Source organism: Hemiscyllium ocellatum, chromosome 30 (assembly GCF_020745735.1).
Source record: "Hemiscyllium ocellatum isolate sHemOce1 chromosome 30, sHemOce1.pat.X.cur, whole genome shotgun sequence".
Lineage (NCBI taxonomy): Eukaryota > Metazoa > Chordata > Chondrichthyes > Orectolobiformes > Hemiscylliidae > Hemiscyllium > Hemiscyllium ocellatum.
In genome coordinates this window covers 31,200,700-31,226,664 of record NC_083430.1, presented here as the reverse complement: position 1 = coordinate 31,226,664, position 25,965 = coordinate 31,200,700, and the positions used below count along the sequence as shown (strand labels likewise).

The 25,965-nt window shown below is 40.2% G+C and overlaps 1 protein-coding gene across 4 annotated transcripts in view; it reads right to left on the bottom strand.

Annotated features, from left to right (window-relative positions):
- Window positions 1-25,965, bottom strand: part of maco1b (macoilin 1b) — a 104,820-nt gene that overhangs the window by 9,414 nt on the left and 69,441 nt on the right. For all 4 annotated transcript variants that reach the window (XM_060847216.1, XM_060847215.1, XM_060847217.1 and 1 more), the window contains 4 exons: window positions 24,442-24,949; window positions 8,062-8,220; window positions 5,313-5,495; window positions 3,937-4,057 (listed from right to left, as the gene is read on the bottom strand). In XM_060847216.1, the coding sequence (XP_060703199.1) occupies window positions 3,937-4,057; window positions 5,313-5,495; window positions 8,062-8,220; window positions 24,442-24,949 (971 nt within the window). The remainder of the gene's footprint in view (window positions 1-3,936; window positions 4,058-5,312; window positions 5,496-8,061; window positions 8,221-24,441; window positions 24,950-25,965) is intronic.

Sequence of the window (25,965 nt, the reverse complement as noted above, 5' to 3'; positions counted from 1 at the left end):
TGGGTTCAGAAGTGTGTGTCTGAAGTAGAAATGACCTCCACCGGAATAGTGACCTCCACGTAGGAAGTATGTAAGAAATAGTACTGGGTACTTAGAGTAAAAGGACAGCAACAGTTATGGATGACAAATCTATATAAACTAGAAAATTCAGGCTAATAGCCTTAGAGGAATTCAATGCTTTCAAGACTGTGCAACTTGAAGGAACTTTCTGGAACTGACCAGAGATCAAGCTGTACTGGACTTGACATGGTGTAATGTGACAAGGTAAATTTAGTGAGCACTGAAAGCACCAACACTTAACAGCAATCATATAACTTGAATTTTATATCCAGTCTAAAAACAGCAGATTTTAGGCTAGCATTTTAAACCTAAGTAAAGGTATGGGAAGACATCAGGTAGTTGATGGAATACTCTCCACTTCACTGGATGCTGCAACTTGAAAATCTAACAGCTTGACACTGTCTAGGTCAAAGCAGCCCACTTAGTTGGCATCACATCCACCACCAGATTATAGAAAGACATAGGAGAAACATGGCGATGGTGATGGGAAATTGTAATCTTCTCAACATTGGCTGGGATTCACTTTGTGTTACAGATTTAGGTGGTGCAGAATTTGTAAGGAACATCCAGGAAGGTTTAGTAGGACAGTAATGTAAAATAATGCAACTCTGGAAAGTGCCAGACTGGACCTGGTGTTGGGGAATGTGCACAACCAGGTGGTTGAAGTTTCAGTAGGGGATTACTTTGGGAATTGTGATCATAATTCTGCAAGTTTTAGAATACTCATAAACAAAGATTAGTGTGGTCTGAAAGGAAGAGTGCTAAATTGGGGGAACACCAACTACAGAACAACATCCGTTATCCAAACGCCAATTCTCCAAATTTCAGATTATCCAAACAAGGTTCTGTAAAAACATTCAGTTGTCCGAACAAAATACTCCCCACCTGTCTCATTTGGATAATCAAGGTTGTTCTGTATTAAAAAAATTCTGCAGGAGTTGGGGAACGTGGATTGGGAGCAGCTCTTTGAGGGTAAATCCATATTTGATATGTGGGATGCTTTTAAAGAGAGGTTGATTAGATTGCAGGACAGACATCTCCTTGTGAAAACGAGGGATAGAAATGGCAAGATAGGGAACTATGGATGACAGGTGAAATTGTGAAACTAGCTAAGGAGGAAGAAGAAAACATGGATAAGGTCTAGGCAACTGAATGCAGATGAAGCTTTGGAGGAATCATCGGGAAAGTCAGACCAATTTGAAAGGAGGAATTAAGAGGGCTAAAAGGAGTCATGAAATATATTTACCAAACAGGGTTAAGGGAAATCCCAAAGCCTTTTGTTCCTATAAAAGGACCAAGATGGAAACCGGAGAAAGAATTGGTCCACTCAGGGACAAAAGGAGTTAAGTTGTGTGCTGAGTCAGAAAATGGGTGAGATTCTTAATGAGTACTTTGTGTCAGTATTCACCAAGGAGAGGGACATGACTAATGTTGAGGTTAGGGATAGATGTTTGATTACTTTAGGTCAAGTTGGTATAGCGAGGTAAGTAGTGCTGGGTATTCTGAAAGCAATTAAGGTGAACAAGTCCCCAGGTCCAGATGGAATCTATCCCAGGTTACTGAGGGAAGCGAGAGGAAATAACTGGGGCTTTAACAGATATCCTTGCAACATTCTTGAACACAGGTGAGGTCCCAGAGGACTGGAGAATTGCTAATGTTGTCCCCTTGTTTAAGTGTAGCAAGAGTTATCCAGGTAATTATGGACTGGTGAGCCTGATGTCAATGGTAGGGAAGCTGCTGGAGAAGATACTGAAGGATATGATCTATTTACATTTAGAGGAAAATGGGCTAATCAGTGATAGGCAACGTGGTTTGTGCAGGGAAGGACATGTCTTACCAACTTAATAGAATTATTTCGTTAACGAAGGAAGGGCTGTAGATGTCATATACATGGATTTCAGTAAGGTGTTTGATAAGGTTCCCCTTGGTAAGCTGCTGGAGAAAGTGAAGTTGCATGAGGTCCAGGGTACTACCTAGATGGATAGAAAACTGGCTGGGCAACAGGAGACAGAGATTAATAGTGGGAGTTTCTCAAAATGGAGAACAGTGACCAGTGGTGTTACACTAGGATCTGTGCTGGGACCATTTTGTTTGTGATATACATAAATTATCTGGAGGAAGCTGTAGGTGGCCTCCTTAGCAAATTTGCAGATCACACTAAGATTAATGGAGTAGCACATAGTAAAGGGGATGGTCAGAGAATACAGCAGAAGGTAGATAGATTGGAAAGTTTGGCAGACAAATGGCAAATGGAGTTTAATCCAGACAAATGTGAGGTGATGCATTTGGGAGATCCAATTTGAGAGCAAACTATACGATAAATGGAAAAGCCCTGGGCAAAGTTGATGTACAGCGAGATCTGGTTGATCAGGTCCATTGTACAGTGGAGGCGGCAACACAGGTCAACAGAATGGTCAAGGCGGCATATAGCATGCTTTCCTTCATCGCACAGGATATTGAGTACAAGAGTTGGCAGGACATGTTACAATTGTAAAAGACTTTGGTTCAGCCACATTTGGAATACAGCCCTGGCCACCACATTACCAGAAGGATGTGGATGCTTTGGAGAAGGTGCAGCGGAATGTTCATCAGTATGTTGTCTGGTATGAGGGCACTAGCTATGAAGACAGGTTGAGTAGATTAGAATTATTTTTGTAAGAAAGACAGAGGGTGGGGGGACCTGATTGAGGGATACAAAATCATGAGAGGTATAGATGGGGTGGTGCAGGCTTAGACAGCCAAAGGGCCTGTTCCTGTGCTGTAACTATAGAGTCAGAGTTGCATGAAAAAGTTGCCCAATAGGTCTCTTTTATATCTTTCCCCTTACCCTAAACCTATTCCCTCTAGTTCTGAACTCCCCGACCCCAGGGAAAAGACTTTGCCTATTTATCCTAACAATGCCCCTCAATTTTGTAAACCTCTATAATTCTTTGTTCAACACTCAGCACACACTCAGACGGCTTCTGGAATATTGTGTGCATTTCTGCTCTCCCTCCTATCAGAAGGATGTTGTGAAATTTGAAAGAATTCAGAAAAGATTTACAAGGATGTTGCTAGGGTTGTAGGGCGTGTGCTTCAGGGAGAGGCCAAATAGGCTGGGGCTATTTTTGGAGCGAAGCCGGAGGGGTGACCTTATGGAAGTTTATAAAATCGTGAGGGGCATGGATAGGGAGAATATACAAGATCTTTTCATGAGGGGTGAGTCAGTCCAGAACTAGAGGGCATAGGTTTAAGCTAAGGGGGAAAAGATTTAAAGGGGACCTAATGGGGCAACATTTTCATACAGAGGGTGGTGAGTGTATGGAATGAGCTTCAGAGGTGGAGGCTGGTACAATTACAATACCTAAAAGGCAGACAGATGCTTTTTATGAATAGGTAGGGTTTAAAGGGATATGGGCCAAATGGGACTAGATTGATTTAGGATAGCTGGTCGACGTTGACAAGTTGGACCAAAGGGTCTGATTCCATGCTGTAGATCTCGAAGACTTTGACTCTAACTCTAATTCCACCATCTACAATAAAAAAATTTTTAAAGTTGGAAATGCTTAGCCTCAACCTCAAGATTAACAGAAGTGATCTTTCAGATGATTGACCTTTCATCAAAAGCTACCTGTTTCTCTGTCCATAGATGCTGCCAATGTGCTGAGTTTTTCCAGCATTCTTGTTATTAAGTCTTTTGGCAGGAGGTTGAGGCAGATAGGAGTGAAAAAGTTAATACTACCATAGCCCATCAGCTTAAAGCCATGCTTAAAACCTTGAAGATGGTGAGTAATTGCAATTTAGATGTAGACAAATATTTTAAATAATTTAAATTGCTTTTAGATCATGATTAGCTATCGCACATTGCACTAGATATTATATAAGCTGTAAGTTTACCTGTACTTTCATCTCTAGTTCGCGAATCTGGTCTTCTTTGACTTTCATGTCAATTGTTAACTTCTTGCACTCTGTTTCCAGATCTCGAATACGACTTCGTAGAGTTTCTGTACATTCCCCTCTTAAAAAACAAAAAAAAATGTCAAATCCTTCATTTTCTGCACACAAATATGCAAGACATTCTGGGTGTTAATTAATAGCTTCAATCTGGGAGGTAACACCCCAGAATTTGATCATTGGAGCTTGGAACCAAACTTTATTCAATTAGAACATTAGTGGTGAAATTAAGTTTTAATTCCTGCATCAGCAGGTCAGATGGAAGGCAGAAAATGGAATACTTAGAAGATTTTTCAAGTGTTTTGCTGGTGTTGAGAAGATTCATTTTTCCTTGTGAGTAGACAAAAGAATATCAAGCCAGATTGTAGATACATTAAGGGTTAAATGCAGGTTCTAACTGAAGGCCCTTGTCACGTCTAGGGTAATGACTACGTTATTGCACGGGTATGGTAATTTTGCAAACCAGCCAGCCATTCACACAGCACACAAGGGTCTGAATCAAAGTTGTCCATTCTAGCCTACGAGACTTGGAAGTGAGATTAAGGCAGTGTGAACCAGCCACTAAGAAACATGCAAACATGGCTTTATTGAATTGCACTCCACTGAACAGAAATTACTGCTTTATCCTTCTCATCTTCCTCGGAGGTCAGAATGCTGCATCATGAGCAAGAATTTCATTGTATAGCAACCACTGCACGATCAATTTTTCTTCCCCTTTCAAACCAACTATGTGATGCATGAAATTGGGACAGAATCACCAAATATCCATTTATTTAAAAAGTATTTTAATTGCACAATAATTAAAATACAAAATGACCCAATATTCAATATTAAATGGCATAGAAACATAGTGGGCAGCACAGTGGCACAGTGGTTAGCACTGCTGCCTCTCAGCGCCAGAGACCCGGATTCAATTCCAGCCTCAGGCAACTGTCTGTGTGGAGTTTGCACATTCTCCCAGTGTCTGCGTGGGTTTCCTCCGGCTGCTCTGGTTTCCACCCACAGTCCAAAAATGTGCAGGTTAGGTGAATTGGCCATGCTAAATTGCCCGTAGCATTACGTGAAGGGGTAAGTGTAGGGGAATGGGTCTGGGTGGGTTGGTCTTCAGAGGGTTGGTGTGGACTTGTTGGGTCGAAGGGCCTATTTCCACACTAAGTAATCTAATCTAAACTGGTAAAATAATCAAACTGTTATAAAATACTCATGCAAATAGTGGGAGGATTAGTGGGTTTAGAATAATGCTTATTAATAAAGATACAAAATCTCAAACATTAGTTTGCAGTAATTGATATATCTTATGCAAAACTTCGGTGGCTGACCTTGTAGCTGCAGCAAGTGCCACAGCTCGAGCTGCAGTCGCTTCCTCCAGCTTCTTTCTCTTCTTCTCATCCACCAACTGTTTTTCAAGGTAGGTCTTTGCCTCTTGCTCTGCTTTGAGTTTCTTCTCTAATTGGCTTATAGTTTGCTTGTCCTTCTGTTTGGCTTGCACAGCAGTGTGCAATCTGGATAGAAATTAAATTTACAAATGAGGTAGCTGAGCTATAGCCAAACTCAGAACGAATATGAAGTAAACCAACATGAAAAGCCAATTAAATTTTGCTTAGGTTTTAATATGCTCTTCAAAACAATTTTCACAATTTATGCAAACAGGTCATTATTGTCATGCAGGAAATTTGAGAGAAATTCAAAACAAGATCCGCCAAAGTTTAACCTAATATAATCCAATTCAAAAGATTTAACCTTCTAAGAAAAAGTCAGTGTCCAACATCTCAGTTTTTAAGATTTTAATAAGTTATGAACTGGTCCTTGAGAACCAGAGACCATCATCTCATAATCGGGGGTCATCTGTTTAAGATGGAGAATTCTTGTCTCAGATGGCGGTGAGTCAGTGGAATCCTTTACTACAGAGAGCTGTTGAGACTGAGTCATTAAGTATATTCCAGGCCGGGTTAGGATCATAGAGTCAGAGACGTCAAGTACGGAAACAGACCCTTCAGTCCAACTTGCCCATGCCAACAGATCTCATAATCCGATCTAGTCCCACCTGTCAGCACCCAGCCCCTATCCCTCCAAACCCTTCCTATTCATATACCCATCCAGATGCCTTTTACACATTGCAATTGTACCAGCCTCCACCACTTCCTCTGGCAGCTCATTCCATACGCGCACCACTCTCTTTTTTATCTTTCCCCTCTCACCCTAAATCTATGCCTTCTAGTTCTGGACTCCCTGACCCCAGGGAAAAGACTTTGCCTATTCATCCTGTCCATGCCCCTCAATTTTGTAAACCTCTATAAGGTCACCCCTCAGCCTCCGACACTCCAGGGAAAACAGCCCCAGCCTATTCAGCTTCTCCCTATAGCTCAAATCCTCCAACCCTGCCAATGACCTTGTAAATCTTTTCTGAACCCTTAAGTTTCACAACATGCCGCCGATAGGAAGGACACCAGAACTGCACGCAATATTCCAAAAGTTGGCTAACCAATTTCCTGTACAGCCACAACATGATCTTCTAACACCTGTACTCAAGATTCTGACCAATAAAGGAAAGCATACCAAATGCCTTCTTCACTATCCTATCTACCTGTGACTCCACTTTCAAGGAGCTGTGAACGTGCACTCCAAGGTCTCTTTGTTCAGCAACACTCCCTAGGACCTTACCATTAAGTGTATAAGCCCTGCTGAGATTTGCTTTCCCAAAATGCAGCACCTCATATTTATCTTAATTAAATACCAACTGCCATGTCTCAGCCCATTGGCCCATCTGATCAAGATCCCATTACAATCCGAAGTAACCTTCTTCGCTGTCCACTACACATCCAATTTTGGTGTGATCAGCCAACTTACTAACTGTACCTCTTACGCTCACATCCAAATCATTTATATAAATGATAAGTAGTGAATCCTGCACCAATCCTGGTGGCACTCCACTGGTCACAGGCTTCCTGTCTAAAAACAACCCTCCACCACCATCCTTTGTCTTCTACCTTTGAGCCAGTTCCGTATCCGAATGGCTAGTTCTCCTGTATTCCGTGAGATCTAACCTTGCTAACCAGTCTCCCATGGGGAACCTTGTCGAATGCCTTACTGAAGTCCATATAGATCACATCTACCGCTCTGCCCTCAAACTTCTGTTACTTCTTCAAAAATCTCAATCAAGTTTGTGAGACATGATACAAAACTATGCTGACTATCCTTAAATCAGTCCTTGCCTTTTCAAATACGTGAAAATCCTGTCCCTTCAGATTCCCTCCAACAACTTGCACACCACCGATGTCAGGCTCACTGGTCTATAGTTCCCTGACTTGTCCTTACCACCTGTCTTGAACAGTGGCACCAAGTTTGCCAATCTCCAGTCTTCCAGCACCTCACCGGTGACTATTGATGATACAAATATCTCAGCAAGAGGCCCAGCAATCCCTTCCCTAGAGATTTCTAATCAATAAGAGAATCAAGGGTTATGGGGATAACACAGGAAACTGAATCGAGGATCATTAAACCAGCCGTGATCTCATTAAATGGTTGAGTGGACTAAGTGGGCCAAATGGCCTACTTCTGCTCCTAAATCATACTGTCCAACATGTGAATTGGGAGTAGTTCATCTGGCCCTTCAGGTCCTTTCAGCCATTCAGTAAGATCTCAGCTGATCTGTTTGTGTTCCAAATTCCACATTCCTACCTACCCTACCAACTCTCTTCGAATCTCTTACCTAAAATTAAAAACTGCAGATGTTGAATATCTGAAATGTAAACAAAAAGTGCTAGAAAAAAAAATGTCTGGCAGTACCTGTAGACAGAGAATTAGCTTGTTGAAACCAATGACTTCTTAAGAAGTACCTTGCCTAACAAGAATCTAACTTTGCCCTGAAAATATTAAAGTCCCAGCCTCCACTGAAGTCCGAGGCAGTGTCTCCAAAGTCAAATGACACACAGAAGAAAGATTTGATTCATTGGTCCTAAAAGAGCAAACACTTACTTTAAAGTGCTCCCTAGTTTGGATAAAAGACACATCCATCCTAAATATTTAAAACATATGCATAATAATTTCACAAAATAGCAAATATCTTACTTGTTCTGTAGTAGTTCATTCTCCTGTCGGAGTTGTCCTACTTCTGAACGGATACTACGTTCGGTGCTGGTCAGTGAGTTAATCTGACTTCGCAGTTCCTGTTCACACTGTCTGCTTGACTGCAAGTCTGCCTTCAGCTTCTTAATGTCCTGTTCCAGCCTAAAGAAAGCAAAATCATTTGTACAAAACCACTCAGAGGGAGACATTGAAATTGAACAGGCTTCCATGTGGAGGGCTGATTCTGTTCATTTGAGTTAAAATAAAGTGACAGTAACAGCCTTTGTGAAAACAGTTGGCTTGCAGTCCTGACCGGAGAGCGACAGAACATTTTGAATCTCTGCTCCTAAGCTGTAGGAAGTTACCTCAGTTGTGTACATGTACAATACTCCACAAGGCATAAAACAAAAATAGAATGGGTCCTTGGGTTCTTTACAGATTTCAGGAATTAACTGCCAAAATGGAAAGGGAATCAGTTGAGATTTTTTTCTTGGTTGGTATCAGCCTTTGAATCTAATTGACCATGTAATTAGCAAGGAACACTTAGGAATCCTAGGAGAAAAAAAACTCGTATGTTTCACAATGCAAATAATAAAAGCATGCAACAATTCCAGCATGTGCTACAGCCACTATAAAATATTGGTCAGATGTTAAAGGGTCCAAAGAAAGTATACTAATATTTAATTAGGAGCAGAAACACTCAAATTTTTATCTTGATAAAAAAAGTGAAATATTCTCTCATTTGTTGCTATCAGACTGTGCGTTTTGGATTATATGTATTCATCTTCCCACAATAAGCACAAACAGCCAATGCCCCCCCATTTGATTAGCATAAAATTAATCAAAAATGAATTTCCAATATTTTGGCCAAATTTTGTATGCTTGTCTTATAAATATAATTGGCACAATAAATGCAAGGTAGATATGGTAAGTAATTGACTATTAACTATTCCTGAGGATTTTTATTTAACAATTCAATTCCCTGGGTCTCTCAGTTGAGCTTTGTATATTTGTTCTTTTATTACAGAAAGTAAATTAGGCAAACTATTGCCGTCATTCCAACCATATCTTTTTACTTTTTATAAAAGAAAAATGATTCGTTAGTCTCCTACTATGGCACAATGTAGTTCCAGCGCTGCAACACAAAGCTGCATTTGAACTCAATTGCTCAAACCTATTTCCTAACAAATCTAACTGAGAAGTCAAAATGCATTCATAACCGAATATTAGAGGTGACAAGGCATTTTACTGGTTCAACATGCCATCCATTTATTCAGAAAAGTTCATCTTCATGGCTTTAAAAGGAACATGTAGGATTTAAATAACTATTTTAAAGAAGCTCATTGTCACCATCAATTCATTTCTATCACTGCAAATGCACTTATTTTTGTTCTGTTTCATACTTATTTTGTATTTGTGCGGAACTCAGCTCTTATGACTTACAAAGTCGATTTAAAAGATTTCACAACCCACTGTTTTGATTGATTTTTCTTATCCTTTTTAATTAGAAAATTGAACTTCTACTGCTCTAGATACCATCAGGGCACCACAGGTGAACAGAAGCCGTAAACTCAGCCAGGCACCAAGACAACCATTCATTCAGTTTTGAGTCCTGCCTGATCATTTATTTCTGCTAGACTCAAACAGGTGTGCAAAGAATAAAGACTGCACATTGACATAATACAAAAATGTTGTCATTTCTACTCCATTTAGTTCCACTGCAAGATAAAGTCTCAATTCTCAAGCAGATGCAAACAAATAAATGACTAAAATGTCTCCACATCACGAATAGAACTGTTTGGAGCACATTTCCAGTATTCCTTTTTACAACTCTATTAGCACAATAATGTCAAGTGTTTTTATTTCCTACTCGAGCCAATAACTGCAAAACTTCAGCTACTGGGCTGAAGAGGAACCTGAAGGGTTGAAGCTCACATTTTAGTCATTGCTTTTTCCACTTACTTGTTAAGCCACTTCAACACAAAACAATAATGCCAATAGGGAAGTGAAGAGATAATTGGACAGACACGCTCTAGAAGGTAGCTCTACACTACAAATTAATAAATGATGAGCACTGGATTTTTTTTTGGGTATCTTCAGCAGCCTCTCTCAGAATAATTAGATAATGCTTATTGAAGCATAGCAAAAAATTGGAAGAGTTAGTTGTGACACAGACCTCAATGACCAGAAAACACCTCTTCTGCTTAACTAGCAAAACCTATAACTGCATTTAAGAAATCTCATCAGCACTATTCTGATCAAATGTAAATTATATTCAACAAAAGTAAAGCTTTAGCAGTGTGCTATCGAACAAAAGTATGTGTTGCCAACACCACGATGGCTACCACCAGCATGTGCACAAGTAGTACTGATGTCAGAAAAATGGAACACTTCAGAAGTGCTTTGGAGTCAGCAGCTTTGCTTGCATTTTCTTTACAGCATTTAACTACTATGAAGTAATAGGGCCTATGTGAACATATTTTGTCTATGGATTGGAGTTGCTCCTCTCATCTCCAAACAAACAACTTGCCAGGAGCCAATTACAGCTTTAGCTTGAGAGGCAACACTCTCCTCTCTGTCAGGCTTTGAGGTGATGCAAATCTTACCGCAGGGACCATGTCAATACAACTCAACCTCCATGCAATGTAGAGGCAGACTCAAGGGGTTACTGTTCAGAGCACAAATCAGTGAAACTGGTCTGCCTGATTTCACAATGGGTGAAGATGGACTGACCAGAAAAGTTTATAACCTGCCCAAGAGTAGGGACTCAGGAGTTCAATTCCAACTTGCAGTGTGATTACATGGACAATACCACTGTTCCTGGCAACTGCCATGCTGTGATACTGCAATGCTGTACTTGTGCACAGCAATGACAATAAGTGCAGCCTTGAACAAACTGCCAGGTGATGGCTGCATCTTGTGCTTCATACCTTTCTGCCAAATTCAATTTCAAGTGCCAGCTTGTGGTTCAAGTAAAGGCATCTGACAAAATGGGAAACAATTGTCTTTTCCAACACAGGTGGCTCAGTGGTTAGCACTGCTGTCTCACAGCACAAGGGACCTGGATTCAATTCCAGTCTTGAGAATGTGAACTCCACAGTACCCAAGAGTCAGCACGAGTTCCCTCCCACAGTCCAAAGATGTGCAGGTTAGGTGGATTGGCATGGTGAAAATAAAATTGTCCCATACTGTCCAGGGATATGCAGGCTGGTGGGTTAGCCATGGTAAGAACTCAATGGGTTGGATCGTTAGTGCAGACTCTGTGGGTCGAATGCCTCTTCTGTATTGTACGGAATCTACATATAACTAGAAGAGATAGGACAATCATAGAATGGATATTGTTCCAACATGAGTGCCGTTTCTCAAATAAGATGGTTTTTGAGTATTAATCAGCTGGCGCTGAATAGCCATAAAACTCCTGAAGTTCATGTCCACCCTTAATCCTGAACAGTGCAAGATAGAATGGAGAAATGGAAGTGCAGAAAAGAATCAATAATATAGCCTCTTCAGAAATGAAGCTGCAATATTACTCACATTAGTGTTGAATTTTACATGACATATTTCATCAGATGCAATGACTTCCATCCTTTACACACATCACTAATTGTGAAGTTTTAAAAACATACTACACAAGCATGAAGAATAATTGTTCAAAAGCCAGATACTTTTTGTCTCAGCACAAAGAACACAACAAATGGAGGAAATGGAACAAGAATAAATACAAACTCAAATATATGTGGCTATCTGCATGCTTACATAATTGTAAACACTGAACAGCACTTTTAGCACCTTCACTACAAAGCCTGGATATTAAACATGGATTAATTAATAGGAATTTGCCTTACTGAGAACATCTGCAAGTGAACAGGGAGGATTTTGTTTTTCTTTAAAAAAGAGTTTACTCATGGCATGTGGGCATCATTGACTAGATGAACATTTCTTGCCCATCCCTAACTGCCTCCAATTGCTGACCTCAGAAACAAAAGATACAAAATTTCAGGCCAGATCAGAAACTTGAAAATAAAATGCTAACCTTGGTTACCTTTGCCTGGTGTCATCCAATCTGGCATGTAAACCAAAATCAGGAAAATCTGAAATCCAGCACACACTGTTACCAGAGCCTGGATTTTGGATATCAGACCGGCATATACATATTTAGTTATCTCAAAGTGATGAAATAGGTCTTTGGGCTTCATTTATATTGTATTCTAAACAGCTTAGTTGACTGGACATTTTATTTGCAAAGCAGTGCGATGCCAAAAGTGTGGATCAATTCCTACTGGCTGATGTTACCGTGAAGGGGTCTCCTTCTCAACCTGTCCCCTCACCGGAGATATAGCGGCTCTCTGGTTGAAGCACCACCAGTTCTCTCTCCAAAGAGAGAGCAGCCCCATGGTCTGGTAAGACTATGATAACTCACACACATTAAAAACATCAAAATCAAGAGCTTCCCATGCAAAAGGTCATACTGCAACATTCAGAGATGCAACATATCAGTATACAACCAACATGCCAAGAGCATTCTACTTCAAAAGGGAACCAACCTAAATTTAAATAATTCTCCCATCCTGAGACAATAAAATCTACATCTTCAAAATATTTGATTCTGTGCTATTAAAGCAAGACGAATTTAGTAATCCTCAATCCTTAGACGTGCAACAAGACGAAGGGAAGCACTTGAAGCATACAGAACACCAGCACAACAGAAAAAAAGGTTAGAATATGATTAACTCAACAACTGGATTCTGGGTAATCCAAAATTTCTGGCTGTAACAGGCTGCTCCTTTTGAGGTATTTCAGGCATTGGAGGCGATTTCCTCAAATTCCAGGAGCAGCAATTACTGTTTAAGCACCTGGATGGGTATACAAATAGGAAGGGTTTGGAAGCATATGGGATGAGTGCTGGCAAGTGGGACAAGATTATGTTGGGATATCTGATCGACATGGACAAATTGGACTGAAGGATCTGTTTTCGTGCTGTACATCTCTATAACTCTATATGCTGTTGCATTTTTTTCTCCTGAGTTCGAAAACAAAATCAAAACAATGACACTTTTAAAAGGAAGAAGGACAGACAAAGGCAACACATGGTCAGTGCAGGCTAGAAAGAAACCCACAGTGGTAAGTGATACAGCAGTGAACCTGCACGGTTATTGCCTTTGCTGTTTGAATTCATGCATTGCTGGACATCGGAATGCGTCTAGGAAAACTTAAACAGCGACATTCATAACTGATCTTGGAGGAACCCGTTTGGGAGCGGTCACCGCATGGAAGCAGATGTGAATATTTAAGTATAACCTTGCTGTAAATCTACAATAGTGAGCAGAGTGGGTTCTCATATAATTATATGTTTTATTGAGACATGTCTCTGAAGTCATAACTATTAAGGTAGCCTGGTGCAGTGTTTTATTAGAGGAATAAGAGTGCTATTTATTGGGTCTGTAGATTTGAAGAAACAAAAATGGCCTTTAGTAGATTGATATGCTCTTCTTGTCAGATGTGGGAGTTTAGGGAGAGTTTACAGGTCACTGAGCATTACATCTGCAATAAATGCTGTTGGTTGCGAATCCTATCAGATCGAATAGATCGGTTGGAAAGACAGTTAGAAACAATGAGGAACTGACACGAGCAAAGGGGTGTGATGGGAGTGATAGGAAGGGAGAAAAGTCACACATACAGTCACATAAATGGTGACCTCCAGGAAAGGCAAGAGGGGTAGGCAGGTAGTGCAGGAGTCATTTGTAGTTATCCCCATTTCAAACATGCATGCTGTTTTGGAAAATGTCGGGGTTGATGGATTCTCAGGGGAATGTAGCATAAGCCCTTCATGCCCAAAATGTCGATTCTCTTGCTCTTTGGATGCTGCCTGACCTGCTGCGCTTTTCCAGTAACACATTTTCAGCTCTGATCTCCAGCGTCTCCAGTCCTCACTTTCTCCTCAATGTAGCATAAGCAGCCAAGTTCCTGGTATTGAGACTGGTTCTAATGTAATGAAGGGTTCCAAGCGTTCAATTGTGTTAGGGGACACACTAGTCCATGGCACAGACAGACGTTTCTATCGCCAGCAGCAAAAAAATCAGAATGGTGTGTTGCCTTCCTGGTGCCAGGATCAAGATGATATCTCAGGGGGTGCAGAATAGTCTGAACAGGGAGAGGGACCAGCAGTAAGCCATTGTACACATTGGAACCAATGACATAGGAAGGGAAAAGGAGGAGTTCCTGAAGGGAGAATATAAAAAGCTAGGCAGGAATTTAAAAAGGTCTTGAGAGTAGTAATATCTAGATTACTCACAGTGCTATGAGCTAGTGAGGGTAAAAGTGACCTGTACAGAAATAATGGATTGCACCAGAATTAGAAGGGGACTAATATACTGGCAGGGAGATTTGATCGGGGGGATTTAAATGAGTTTGGTGGGGGGGGGTTTGGATCTAGGGAGATATGAGGAAAGAGATCAATCTGAGACCGATATAGTTGAGAAAAGAAGGGAGTCAAGAAAAGAAGGGAGTCAAGCAGTCAGAGACAAAACAGAAAACAAGGTAGGACTGATAAATTAAACTACATTTATTTCAATGCAAGAGGCCTAACAGGGAAGGCAGATGAACTCAGGGCATGGTTAGGAACATGGGACTGGGATATCGTAACAATTACAGAAACTTGGCTCAGGGATGGACAGGACTGGCAGCTTAATGTTGCAGGATAAACATGCTACAGGAAGGATAGAATGGGAGGCAAGAGAGGGGGAGTGTAGTTTTTGATAAGGGATAGCTCTACAACTGTACTTGAGGATATTACTGGAAATATATCCAGGGAAGTTATTTGGGTGGAACTGAAAAAAGAAAAATGGATGATCACCTTACTGTAATTGTATTATCATCAACCACCTAATAGTCAGCGAGAAATTGAGAAACACATTTGTAAGGAGATCTCAGTTATCTGTAATAATGGGGTGGTTATGGTAGTGGATTTTACTTTCCAAACCTAGACTGGGACTGCCATAAGCATTAAGGGTTTAGACGGAGAGGAATTTGTTAAGTGTGTAAAAGAAAAATTTGATTCAGTATGTGGATGTACCTACAAGAGAAGGTGCAAAACTTAACCTACTCTTGGGAAATAAGGCAGGGCCAGTGACTGGAGATGTCAGTGGGAGAGCACTTTGGGGCCAGCGACCAAAATTCTTAGTTTTAAAATAGTGATGAGAAAATACAGACCAGATCTAACAATTGAAACTCTAAATTGGAGGAAGGTTAATTTTGATGGTGTTAGGTAAGAACTTTCAAAGGTTGATTGGGTGCAGATGTTTGCAGGTAAAAGGGAAGGCTGGAAAATGGGAAGCCTTCAAAAATGAGATTGAGAATCCAGAGACAGTATATTCCTGTTAGAGTGAAATGACAGTCTGGTGGGTGTAGGGAATGCTGAATGACTAGAGAAATGGAGGGTTTGGTGAAGAAAAAGAGGAGGAGGTATGGACAGGATAGATCAAGTGAATCCTTAGAAGAGTATAAAAGCAGGAGTATACTTAAAGAGGGAAATCAGGAAGGCAAAAAGGGGACATGCGATAGCTTTGGCAAATAGGGCTGAGGAGAATCCAAAGGGTTTTTACAAACAAATTAAGGACAAAAAAGGGTAACTAGGGACAGAATAGGCCCCCTCAAAGATCAGCAACATCCACATCAACTTTTGTGTGGAGTTGCAGAAGATGGGGGAGATACGAAAGGAGTATCTTGCATTAGCATTTACTGTGGAAAAGGATATGGAAGATATAGCATGTGGGGAAATAGATGGTGACATCTTGAAAAATGTCCATATGACAGGGAGGAAGTGCTGGATGTCTTGAAACGCATGAAGGTGGATAAATCCCCAAGACCTGATCAGGTGTACCCTGGAACTCTGTTGGAAGCTAGTTATTGCTGGGCCTCTTACTGAGATATTTGTATCATCGATACTCAAGTGAGGTGTCAGAAGACTGGAGGTTGGCTAACGTGGTACAATTTTTAAGAAAGGTGCGAAGGACAAGCTAGGGAACTATAGACCAGTGAGCCTGATGTCCGTGATGGGCAAGTTGTTGGGGGGAATCTGGAGGGACAGGATTTACAATGTATTTGGAAAAACAAGGACTGGTTGGCAACAGTCAACATGGCTTTGTGTATGGGAAATTACGTCTCAACAACTTGACTGAGTTTCTTGAAAAAGTAAAAAAAAAGGATTGATTAGAGCAGAGCGGTAGATGCGATCTACATGGACTTCAGTAAGGTGTGCGACAAGGCTTCCCATGCAAGACTGGTTAGATCTCATGGAATACAGAAACAACTAGCCATTTGGATACAGAACTTAGAAGACAGAGGGTGGTGATGGAGGGTTGTTTTTCAGATTGGAGGCCTGTGACCCACGGATTGCCACAAGGATCAGTGCTGGGTCCACTACTTTTCGTCATATATATGAAATGATCTGGATGTGAACATAGGAGGTATAGTAACTAATTTTGGAGATGACCCCAAAATTGGAGGCGTAATGGACACCGAAGGAGGTTACCGCAGATTACCACGGAATCTTGATCAGATGGGCCAATGGGCTGAGGAGTGGCAGATGGAGTTTAATTTAGGTAAATGTGAGGTGTTGCATTTTGGAAAGGCAAATGAGAGCAAGACTTATGCACTTAATGATAAGGTCCTAGGGACAAAAAGACCTTTGAGTGCAGATTCATAGCGCCTTGAAAGTGGAGTTGCAGTTAGATAGGATAGTGAAATCAGTGTTTGGTGTGCTTTCTTTTATTGGTCAGAGCATTGAGTACAGGAGTTGGGAGGTCATGTTGCGACTGTACAGGACCTTGGTTAGGCCACTTTTGGAATATTGTGTGTAATTCCTGTATCCTTCCTATCGGAAAGATGTTGTGAAACTTGAAAGGGTTCAGAAAAGATTTACAAGGATGTTGCCAGGGTTGGAGGATTTGCACCGCAGGGAGAAGTTGTACAGGCCGGGGCTGTTTTCTCTGGAGTGTCAGAGCCATTATAGAGGTTTATAAAATCATGGAGGAACATGGATAGGGTAAATAGATAATGTTTATTCCTATATGAATAGGAAGGGTTTGGAGGGATACGGGTTGGGTGCTGGCAAATAGGACCAGATTGAGTTAGGATATCTGGTCAGCATGGACGAGTTGAACCGAAGGATCTGTTTCCATGCTGTACATCTCTGTGACTCTATAACTGTAGCAGACAATTGTATCACAAACTACCTTCAGTCTCTACCAACAAGGGGGAATTTGGCAGGAAGGAGCAGTGTGCTTTCAAAAATGAGCTTGATGGACTTAGAAATTTTTTCTTAAAAATACAAGGCCTTATTGTAACTTTCCATTGCCAAGAAATAGATTCTCAAAAAGTCAAGGAGTGCAACATTAACATGCATAGTGTTCCAAATCAGGGCATTCTCCTTTATCAAAGCAATGGCATGCAACAGAAACACAGAGCGAGAGATAAACGTACTAAAAATAATTTGATTGAGAAGGATGTGTACTAGAAGGTACAGCAAAATGCCAGGGAAAATAAAGAGAGTACAAAATGATATGAAAAAGGAGAGGAAGAATAAGTAACAAGTCCTGTTTTAGTCCACACAAGCTATAGGTGCAGAATTAGGTCATTCTGTTCAGAGTCTGTTCCACTATTTGATCATGGCCAATAGGTTGCTCAACCCCATTCTCGTGCCTTCTGTCAGTCATCCTCAAAACCCCTTACCAATCAAGAACTTCTCCGTCCTAAATACACTCAATTACTTGGCCTCCACAGCCCACTGTGGTAATTACTTCCACAGATTAACCACTCTCTGGCTGAAGAAATTTCTCCTCATCTTAGTTCTAAAGGGTCACCCTTTCACGGAGGATATTCCCTAAAGGTTTTGGTCTCTCCTAATAGTGGAATCACCTTCTCCACATTCACTCTGTCCAGGCCTCTCAGTATCCTCCAAGTTTTAATCAGATCCTCCCTCATCAGTCTACATTCCATCAAGCACAGACTCAAGAGTCCTCAACCATTCCTCACATGACAAACCCATCAGCCCCAGGATAATTCTTGTAAAGTTCCTCTGAACCCCCTCCAACCTTCTTCCTTAGAAACAGGGCCCAAGAGTGCGCTCAACATTCCAAATGTGGTCTGAACAGAACATTGTACAGCCTCAACAATACACCTCTGTTCTTGCAATATAGCTCTTTTGAAATGAATGTTAACATTGCATTTGCCTTCCACATGGCCAACTGAATCCGTATGTTAAATTTAATAGAATCCCAAACCAGAACTTCCAAGTCCCCCTGTGCTTCAGATTCCCAACGCCTTTCCCAGTTTAGAAAATAGTCCAAGTCTCCATTCTTCCTACCGAAGTGCATAATCTCTCACCTTCCCACACTGTATTCCATCTGCTACTTCTTTGCCCACTCTCGCAGACTGCCAAGTCTATCTGTAGCCTGTTGCTTCCTCAGCACTAGCTGTCCTTCCACTTATCTTTGGGTCATCAGCAAACTTAGCAAAAATATCCTCAGTTCTTTTGACCAGATCACAAGTCACCGATTACCATCCTGGATGAGACCCCTATACTCCTACTCTGCTTTCTGCCAGTCAGCCAATCCTCTATCCATGTATCTTGCTCCCAACACCATGGGCTCATCTTATTTAGCAACCTCCTGTGGTTGCTTCTAGAAATCCAAATACATAATGTCTGCTGGCTCTTTGTCTGACATTCACATTACCTTCTCAAAGAATTTGAACAGGTTTGTCAGATATGATGTCCCCTTGATGCAGCTAGCTCAGCCCTACCTTACCATGCACTTTCAAATATTCCGCAACCTCATTCTTAATAACTGACTTGGAAAATCTTGGCAATGATCAAGATCAGGTTAACTTGCCGATAATTTCTTGCCTTCAGACTGCTTCCCTTCTTAAATAGGGGTGTTACATTAGCCATTTTACTCATCCTCTGGTATTTAAAGTCTTCCAAATCCTTTGCTTTCCCAATAATCACATCATATGCTTTTTCTTTTGCTTGTATGCTATCTCTGATCTCCCTCATTAGCCATGGTTGCCTCATCCTCCCTTCAGCATGCAATTTCTTACTTAGGATGAATTTCTATTGTGCCTCTCAAATTACCCCTAGAAAATGCCATTTATCCTCCACTGTCTTCACTACTAGTAAAATTCACCCCGCTCCCCTTGCGATCAGCTCTGGTCAGCTCATGTCTTTACAGTTACCTTTGACCAATTGTAGTGCTGTTGCATCGGATTTCTCCAGGGACAGACAATAGATCAGTCGTTAGCACTGTTGCCTTAAAGCACCAGGAACCAGGGTTCAATTCCAGCCCCTGGCAACTGTGTGTGGAGTTTGCACGTTCGTCCCATGTCTGCTTGGGTTTCTACCAGGTGCTCTGGTTTCCTCCCATAGCCAAAGATGTGCACGTTAGGTTTATTAGCCATGCTAAATTGCCTGTCATGTCTAGGAATTTGCAGGCTAGGTGGATCAGCCATGGGAAATGCCATTTCAACCAGAATTCTATGAACAAACATGTCGACTTGGACTCCATCTAACACCCGCTAAGAAAAAGCACAGGAAATGACATCACCAACCAAGGAAACCAAAACACAAATAGCAAGTGGGACACGACACCAGCGCTTGACTGGAGGCTCACTGATGTTTCCTAGTATGCTGATGAAACACCTGAAAATGAACCTTCCACCTCAGTGAGCAAACTTACATCCAGAACCTCAACCTCAGCTAATCTTCTCAAAACTCACTTATATGAGACAGTATTGTGGACAAGTGCAGTATATACAAGAACCATTACCTAACCAGCCCTGAATGTTGTTATCATTGTTTGTTTAAAAAAATGAATACTAAGTAGTAGTTAAACACAAGGCACTTGCACAGGTTATGTACACTCATAAACTGAACCTTGGTAAATGAGTCAACTCACACCCTCCACTGGAATTCACCCATTTGATTTCGCAGTGACTTGGTCTTTGACCTTTCTTTTCCACGTGAAGACTACCAATGGCACTGTTCACCGCACAGGAAGTGCTTGCTGACATTAGTCTTGAACTTCCCAGTTACATAAATGCTCCCTTTCCCTGCAGACACAGTTGAACTTTATGCAACAGATCCAAATTACCTTTACTACCACTTACAATGTCAAAGAAAAATTTGCATTCAAGTATTTCAAAGTTAATAAATGTGGTATGAAAAGAGCAAACAATGTTTTGCAGGCAAACACTGCAGGCAGTCAGTCAATCTGTTCACCGCACGGTTGCAAATAACAAACCAAAAACTGTTTTCACAACGATAGTTGGGGAAGTCAGAAGATGGGCAAAACTGTCAGAGCCAGAGTAGTATTTTAAATTCTTTACATTTATTAAACAAAACTTTGCTTCTGCTTTTTCAATGTCTCATCCACAAGAACACACCTCCGACAGGCAGCAGTGTAAGGTTTACATCATGCAATCCAGCTGTTATAAATCCTTATGGAGTAAATTTGCCTCCTTTTAGAAGGAAAAACAGTTGCTCCTCCAACACATTAGCTCAATGGACTGTCTCACACTAAAATTTTACGTGTCTCATTACTTCAGGTATTCCCTGATAAGAGTATTATATAGATTCAGACACCAAATGTGCACGCTGATCACCTTTATCCTTTAGCTCCTTTGTGTTTGATAGTTGGATGGCTTCTTTCTTAACTTCCTTCTTGCTGTTAGGCTGGAGTCACATCACACGGACCAATATTTCTCATTATTCAATAAAATTGTAATTGGTATAACTCTCAACTCGATTTTGAACCATGTTTCAAAATCAAGTATAGAATCCATACATACTTGAAAGAAATCTCAAAAATGTTCCTTACTCTGCTACTTCCAGATCAAAAGTCACCAACATTAATTCTAAATCCTGCACTTTTTTTTCTTCTAATGCAACACTTGCATGCATCTTGGTTGAATTCACAGTATAATTTAGACACTTGCAAATTTTAGCTTTGGCTCTGTGGAAATCCCTGTCTCCCACTTGAAAGCAGACTGCAACTTCCTCTCATCAGCTCATTTGATTTAGAATTCTAAAAAAGTTGCATTCCAATTTTAGTGCTGGCTGTTGGAGTTGCAGCAGTACAGGCTCAGAACGCATCCACAATGAATAACTGCTCATTCTTCTCATTTAGCAAGTACCTTATACATTTCCACATTTCGTCAATCTATCCATACACTGTCAAATGAAGCATTATCAAAGGCTTTCAGGGTGATCTGACGCATTGCATCGCCCGCCTGGAAAGGTATCAGTAATTGTTATGCATGCACTTTCTAAAAAAAAAATTCATGCATGGGACATGGATGTCACTGGCCAGGCCTGCAGTTATAGCCCATTCCTAATTTTCCCAGATGGCAGTTGAGAGTCAACCTATTGCTTTTGTTCTGGAGTCACATCTAGACCAGATCGGGTAAGGAGGGCAGATTTCCATCCCTGAAGGAGCCAGATAGGTTTTTCCAATAATCAGCAATGGTTTCATGATCATCATTAGATTATTAATCTTTAATTTTTTTTATTGAATTCAAATTTCAATATTTGCCAGGGCAGGATTTGAACCTGGGTCTCTCAATAAATAGTCTAGTGATAACACTACTTGGTCTTCAACACATGTAAAGTTGTTGCTGGTTTATGGGCTGCAACATCCTGGAATTCCTCCTTTTGTCCTTGACAAATATCACGATTGAGACAGCTTAATCCAAAACTGAAATGACATTTCAACAGTTCAGAATCTGCTAAAGGAGAGTCAGATCTAGTTTTTTTTTTCGATTTCTCATTTTCAGCATCAGAAGCATGCTGCTTTTATATATTTTTTCCAAGTAACCCGTTCAGAGATGCTATTACACACCTCTGGAGCAGATGGGACTTAAACGCTAGCATTCTTGATCAGGGGAATAGTCACTACCAATGGGCCACAAGAGCCCCTGGGTATTTTGCTTTTATTTGAAGGGCACCAATTTATTTGATACTTGCAAGAATAAATCAAACTGTGAAAAATAAATAAATTACATAGCCTTAACAAAAAAAGTAAATCTTTGTGCAGAAAGTTGCTACATGTCCCACTAATGGAAAATGGGATTCTTAATCCCAGGCTCATCATTCTGAATCTTACATGTGGTGATTACATTTATCTTCAATATTTGATTCAAAATACATTTTCCCCATGAGACTTTTGACATTTCATTTGCTGAACAGTTTTGATCACTTATTTTCATCATCTACTGAAGTATAAGCATGTTTAACAGGGGCAACAGGTGATAAAATGATGTGCAAGTTCTTACATCTAATTAAGTTAATAAATGCACAACTTAAAAATACGTAACTTGCACTTCATTGTTAGTTTCCATCAAGCCAAATTATGCTTAAATACAACCAGCTATCACTGGCACAGCACATATGCAAGAACTCCCCCTTGTGTTGCAGCACAAATAAACAAAGCCTTCCACTGTCAATTTGGGGGTATCATCTCCTTGAAAATAAAAAGGCCAATCAGGCAACTTCCTAAAAAATGTCATTATATACTACAGTGATAGAAATAAGGTGCACTGGCTATATAAAGTGCAGGACAAATCAAATGTTCTACAAAGCTACTTCCAAACATGTCACTTGCTTTTTGAACAGCCTCACAAACTCTCAGATATACACAGGAACTACATCCCCAGAGGATGAGGGAGTTCAGTTTCAGAATAAAAGGCAAGAACTGAGATCAAGAGGAACACTTCAATTAAGAGGATGGTGAATCTTTGGAATTCTCTACCTCAAGCTTCAGATGCTCAATTAAATTCCAAACAGATTTTTACTTACTAATAATGTGTAAGAATATGAAGATGATGCAGAAATATGGGAGTTGAGGGAGATGATCAGCCATGATTTGTACTGACAGAACAAGTTTGTGGGATTGAATGGCCTATCCCTGCGATAATTCACCTCAAAAACCACATCCGGCTTGGTCTTTACTTGATCAGCTGATAAAGAAACCTGGAAAACTAATTGCCATTGTGATAAATTTCCTCTTCCTGCCAATTAGTATGTTATCTGCATATTCAAATAAGCCAGCTAGCATGCACCTCTTGTAACTGCATCAAGACTTAATACCTGATAATAAAGTCCCCAATTCACAAAACAGTAATCAGAAAATGTAAAATTGCTCAACCGATCACCTGCACAAATCATCAACACTTCTGCACTGATTTTAACTTATGCATTGTTGAAACCATTTCATACAACAGTAACACCTCTGAATTTGGCAAATGGATACAAAGAAATGGTTTTGATCTGGATTCAAAGTGAAATGGTTATCGCCAAACTTATAATTGCTACATTTGAGCTCAAAAGCACATGACAGACTATTTTATACTAATAGCTGCATCAATTACTTCAAAGTCATTCAAAAAAGCATGGATTTACGTAACACTTTAAAGAGACCAAAGTATTCCAATGTACTTCTCAAAGGCATTATAAAACCAAGAATAACACTGACCCACATAAGGAAGTATTAGGACAGATTACCAAAACCTTTGTCAAAGAACTAGCTTTTGTGGACTGTCCTAAGGAAGAAAGAGAGGCAGGAAGTAGGAAGAGGGGATGGGCAGAAAGATGAAAGACAAGGGACAAAAGAAAAGAAGAAGGGGAAGGCAAGGGAAAGGGTGACAGAATTCCAGAGCTTACAGCCTAGCGAAGGTAGAGTCACCTTCAACAGAGCAATTAAAATCTAGGATGATCAAGAGGCCATAACAAAATGCAAAAATCTCAGGCTTTTCAGGCTGAACGAATTGCAAATATTAGGTAGCCATCAAGAATATCAAGTTACCATCAATGCCAACATTTGAAAAAATGATAGCTCAGAACATTTTAGCTACTGGGAAATAGCCTTGAAAAAACACTGCTGGTTTGACCAATCTACATGACTGCAGAAAATCCTGATGAGAAGCTATGATGAAAACTCTGTCAAAGTATTTGAATGTTAGCCATTAAAACTGGAATATAAGTGAAAACTTGAGGCATACAAATAAACATATGAAATCTAGCTCCAAGTTATACAGCAATGACACAAGGTCTCCGCTTTGAAAAAGCGCACGTTAAGGTTTCATGAAAAATGGCAAATACTGAGTAATGGCACTCAGTCAATTGATGGCTGTTGTTTAAAAAAAAAGAACCATGTTACGCTCCCACCTTGCTACAAGTTGTTTGATTTTGTGTTATTTCACGGCGGTACTCATAACTCTAGCAGTTTTTGTACAATGCTAGGTGGCACTAACTTCTCTGAACAGATGAGGCTCATTTTCTTCCAGTCATTCAAGGAAAAAAAAAGTTTTGTGAATACCATAAAAATATATTACCTTAATAATGTGTCTGGTTTGCTGAGCTGGTTGTTAGGTATACAATTTTCCATTATTTCCTTGTGTGTACTCATACTCTTGCTGGTGCACTTTTGCTTCTTTTCATTCTTAGTAGATGACGATGAAGAAGGGATGCTGCCATTGGATGTGCAGTGACTTCTAGGTGAAGAATTGATACCCCCAGTAGCATTCTTGTAATTCTTTGAAGCAGCTGTAAATGAGTCCTCCTTTAATAGGTTTTCTGTGCTCCCTACAAGCTCATTATTCAATCTTTTATTGATATGATTTTCCATGTACTCAATTTCTTGTATTTTTGAGTCTACTGGCTGTAAAATATTATTATTAATTCCAAGGTTTGGTTTTTTGGCTTCTTTGTCCTTCTCTTTCCCTTTTTCTTTGTATTCTAGTTCTGGTAATGCTGTTGTCAACTTTCTACCAGCTGGAATTCCTCCATTGTGTTGTGGAAGCTGTGTAGAATCTATATCTGTGATCCCTTTGGCTGTAGCAACTAGGAGAAAATGACAAAGAATTAGTACACAGAATACAAGCAAGCTGAGAGGACCTGAATTATCATCATAATGTGGGAAGTGTTATGCACTTCAATCCTGGTGTATCAGCTTAGAGAGAGCCTTAAAATTTCTGAAAGACAAGTGTGAAGCAAAATATAGGTCAGACCACAACAGATATCAAATAGATCTTTTATGCTAAAAATACTCTATCATTCCTAATTTTCTTCAAAAACACAAAATAAAGAAACTACTGTTCAATAAAAATCCATTTCGGCCCCAACCTCCTTCATTTTGCTGAGTCTACCGCTTGCATTCGCTTCTCATCCTAACAATAGCACCCTCAAAACTGCATTACTCGTTTAGTGCCAGCCCAAATTAGACGTCATCATCTGGAGTGGTGCTTCAATACTCAACCCAACTCAAACAACATAATTAAGTCATGGGACAAGAGCACATCATTCAGTCCTTGAGCCTCAGCAATTAGATTGCATTTAACTCCATTCACCTGGTTTTGCACTATGAAATTTGTTGTTACCCATCATAAACCTATCTACTTCAATCTTGAATGTTCTAGCTGCCTCAAGCGTTTGGGGGAAAGAAAACTGCTGCTTGCTAATATTTGAAAAGTGGGTACTTTATTATGATCATGAATAAACTTCAAATTTTATGAGCCCTTATTCTAGGCATTCCCCTATCAGGAAATCAGTTCTCTTTCCCTAAGCTATCAATTCCTTTTAAAAGTTTTAAAACTACATGATTAGATTGTTCTTTCATAAACCATACTCGAGTGAGGTACAAGCCAAATTTAAGCAACCCTGTCCTCAAATTAAATCCATAATTACCAGAATCCTTCTGGTGATTCTGCACCAAAACCCTTGTATGAAAAGCACATGTTTGGAAGTTCTAACATCTGCTTCAAATTGGGTCTAACAGTTTGTTTTCATAGGAAAAGAATTTCAAGGCATTCTTCATTCCACTCATCTAAAATATGCAATCTCTGAATGGCAGAATGGTA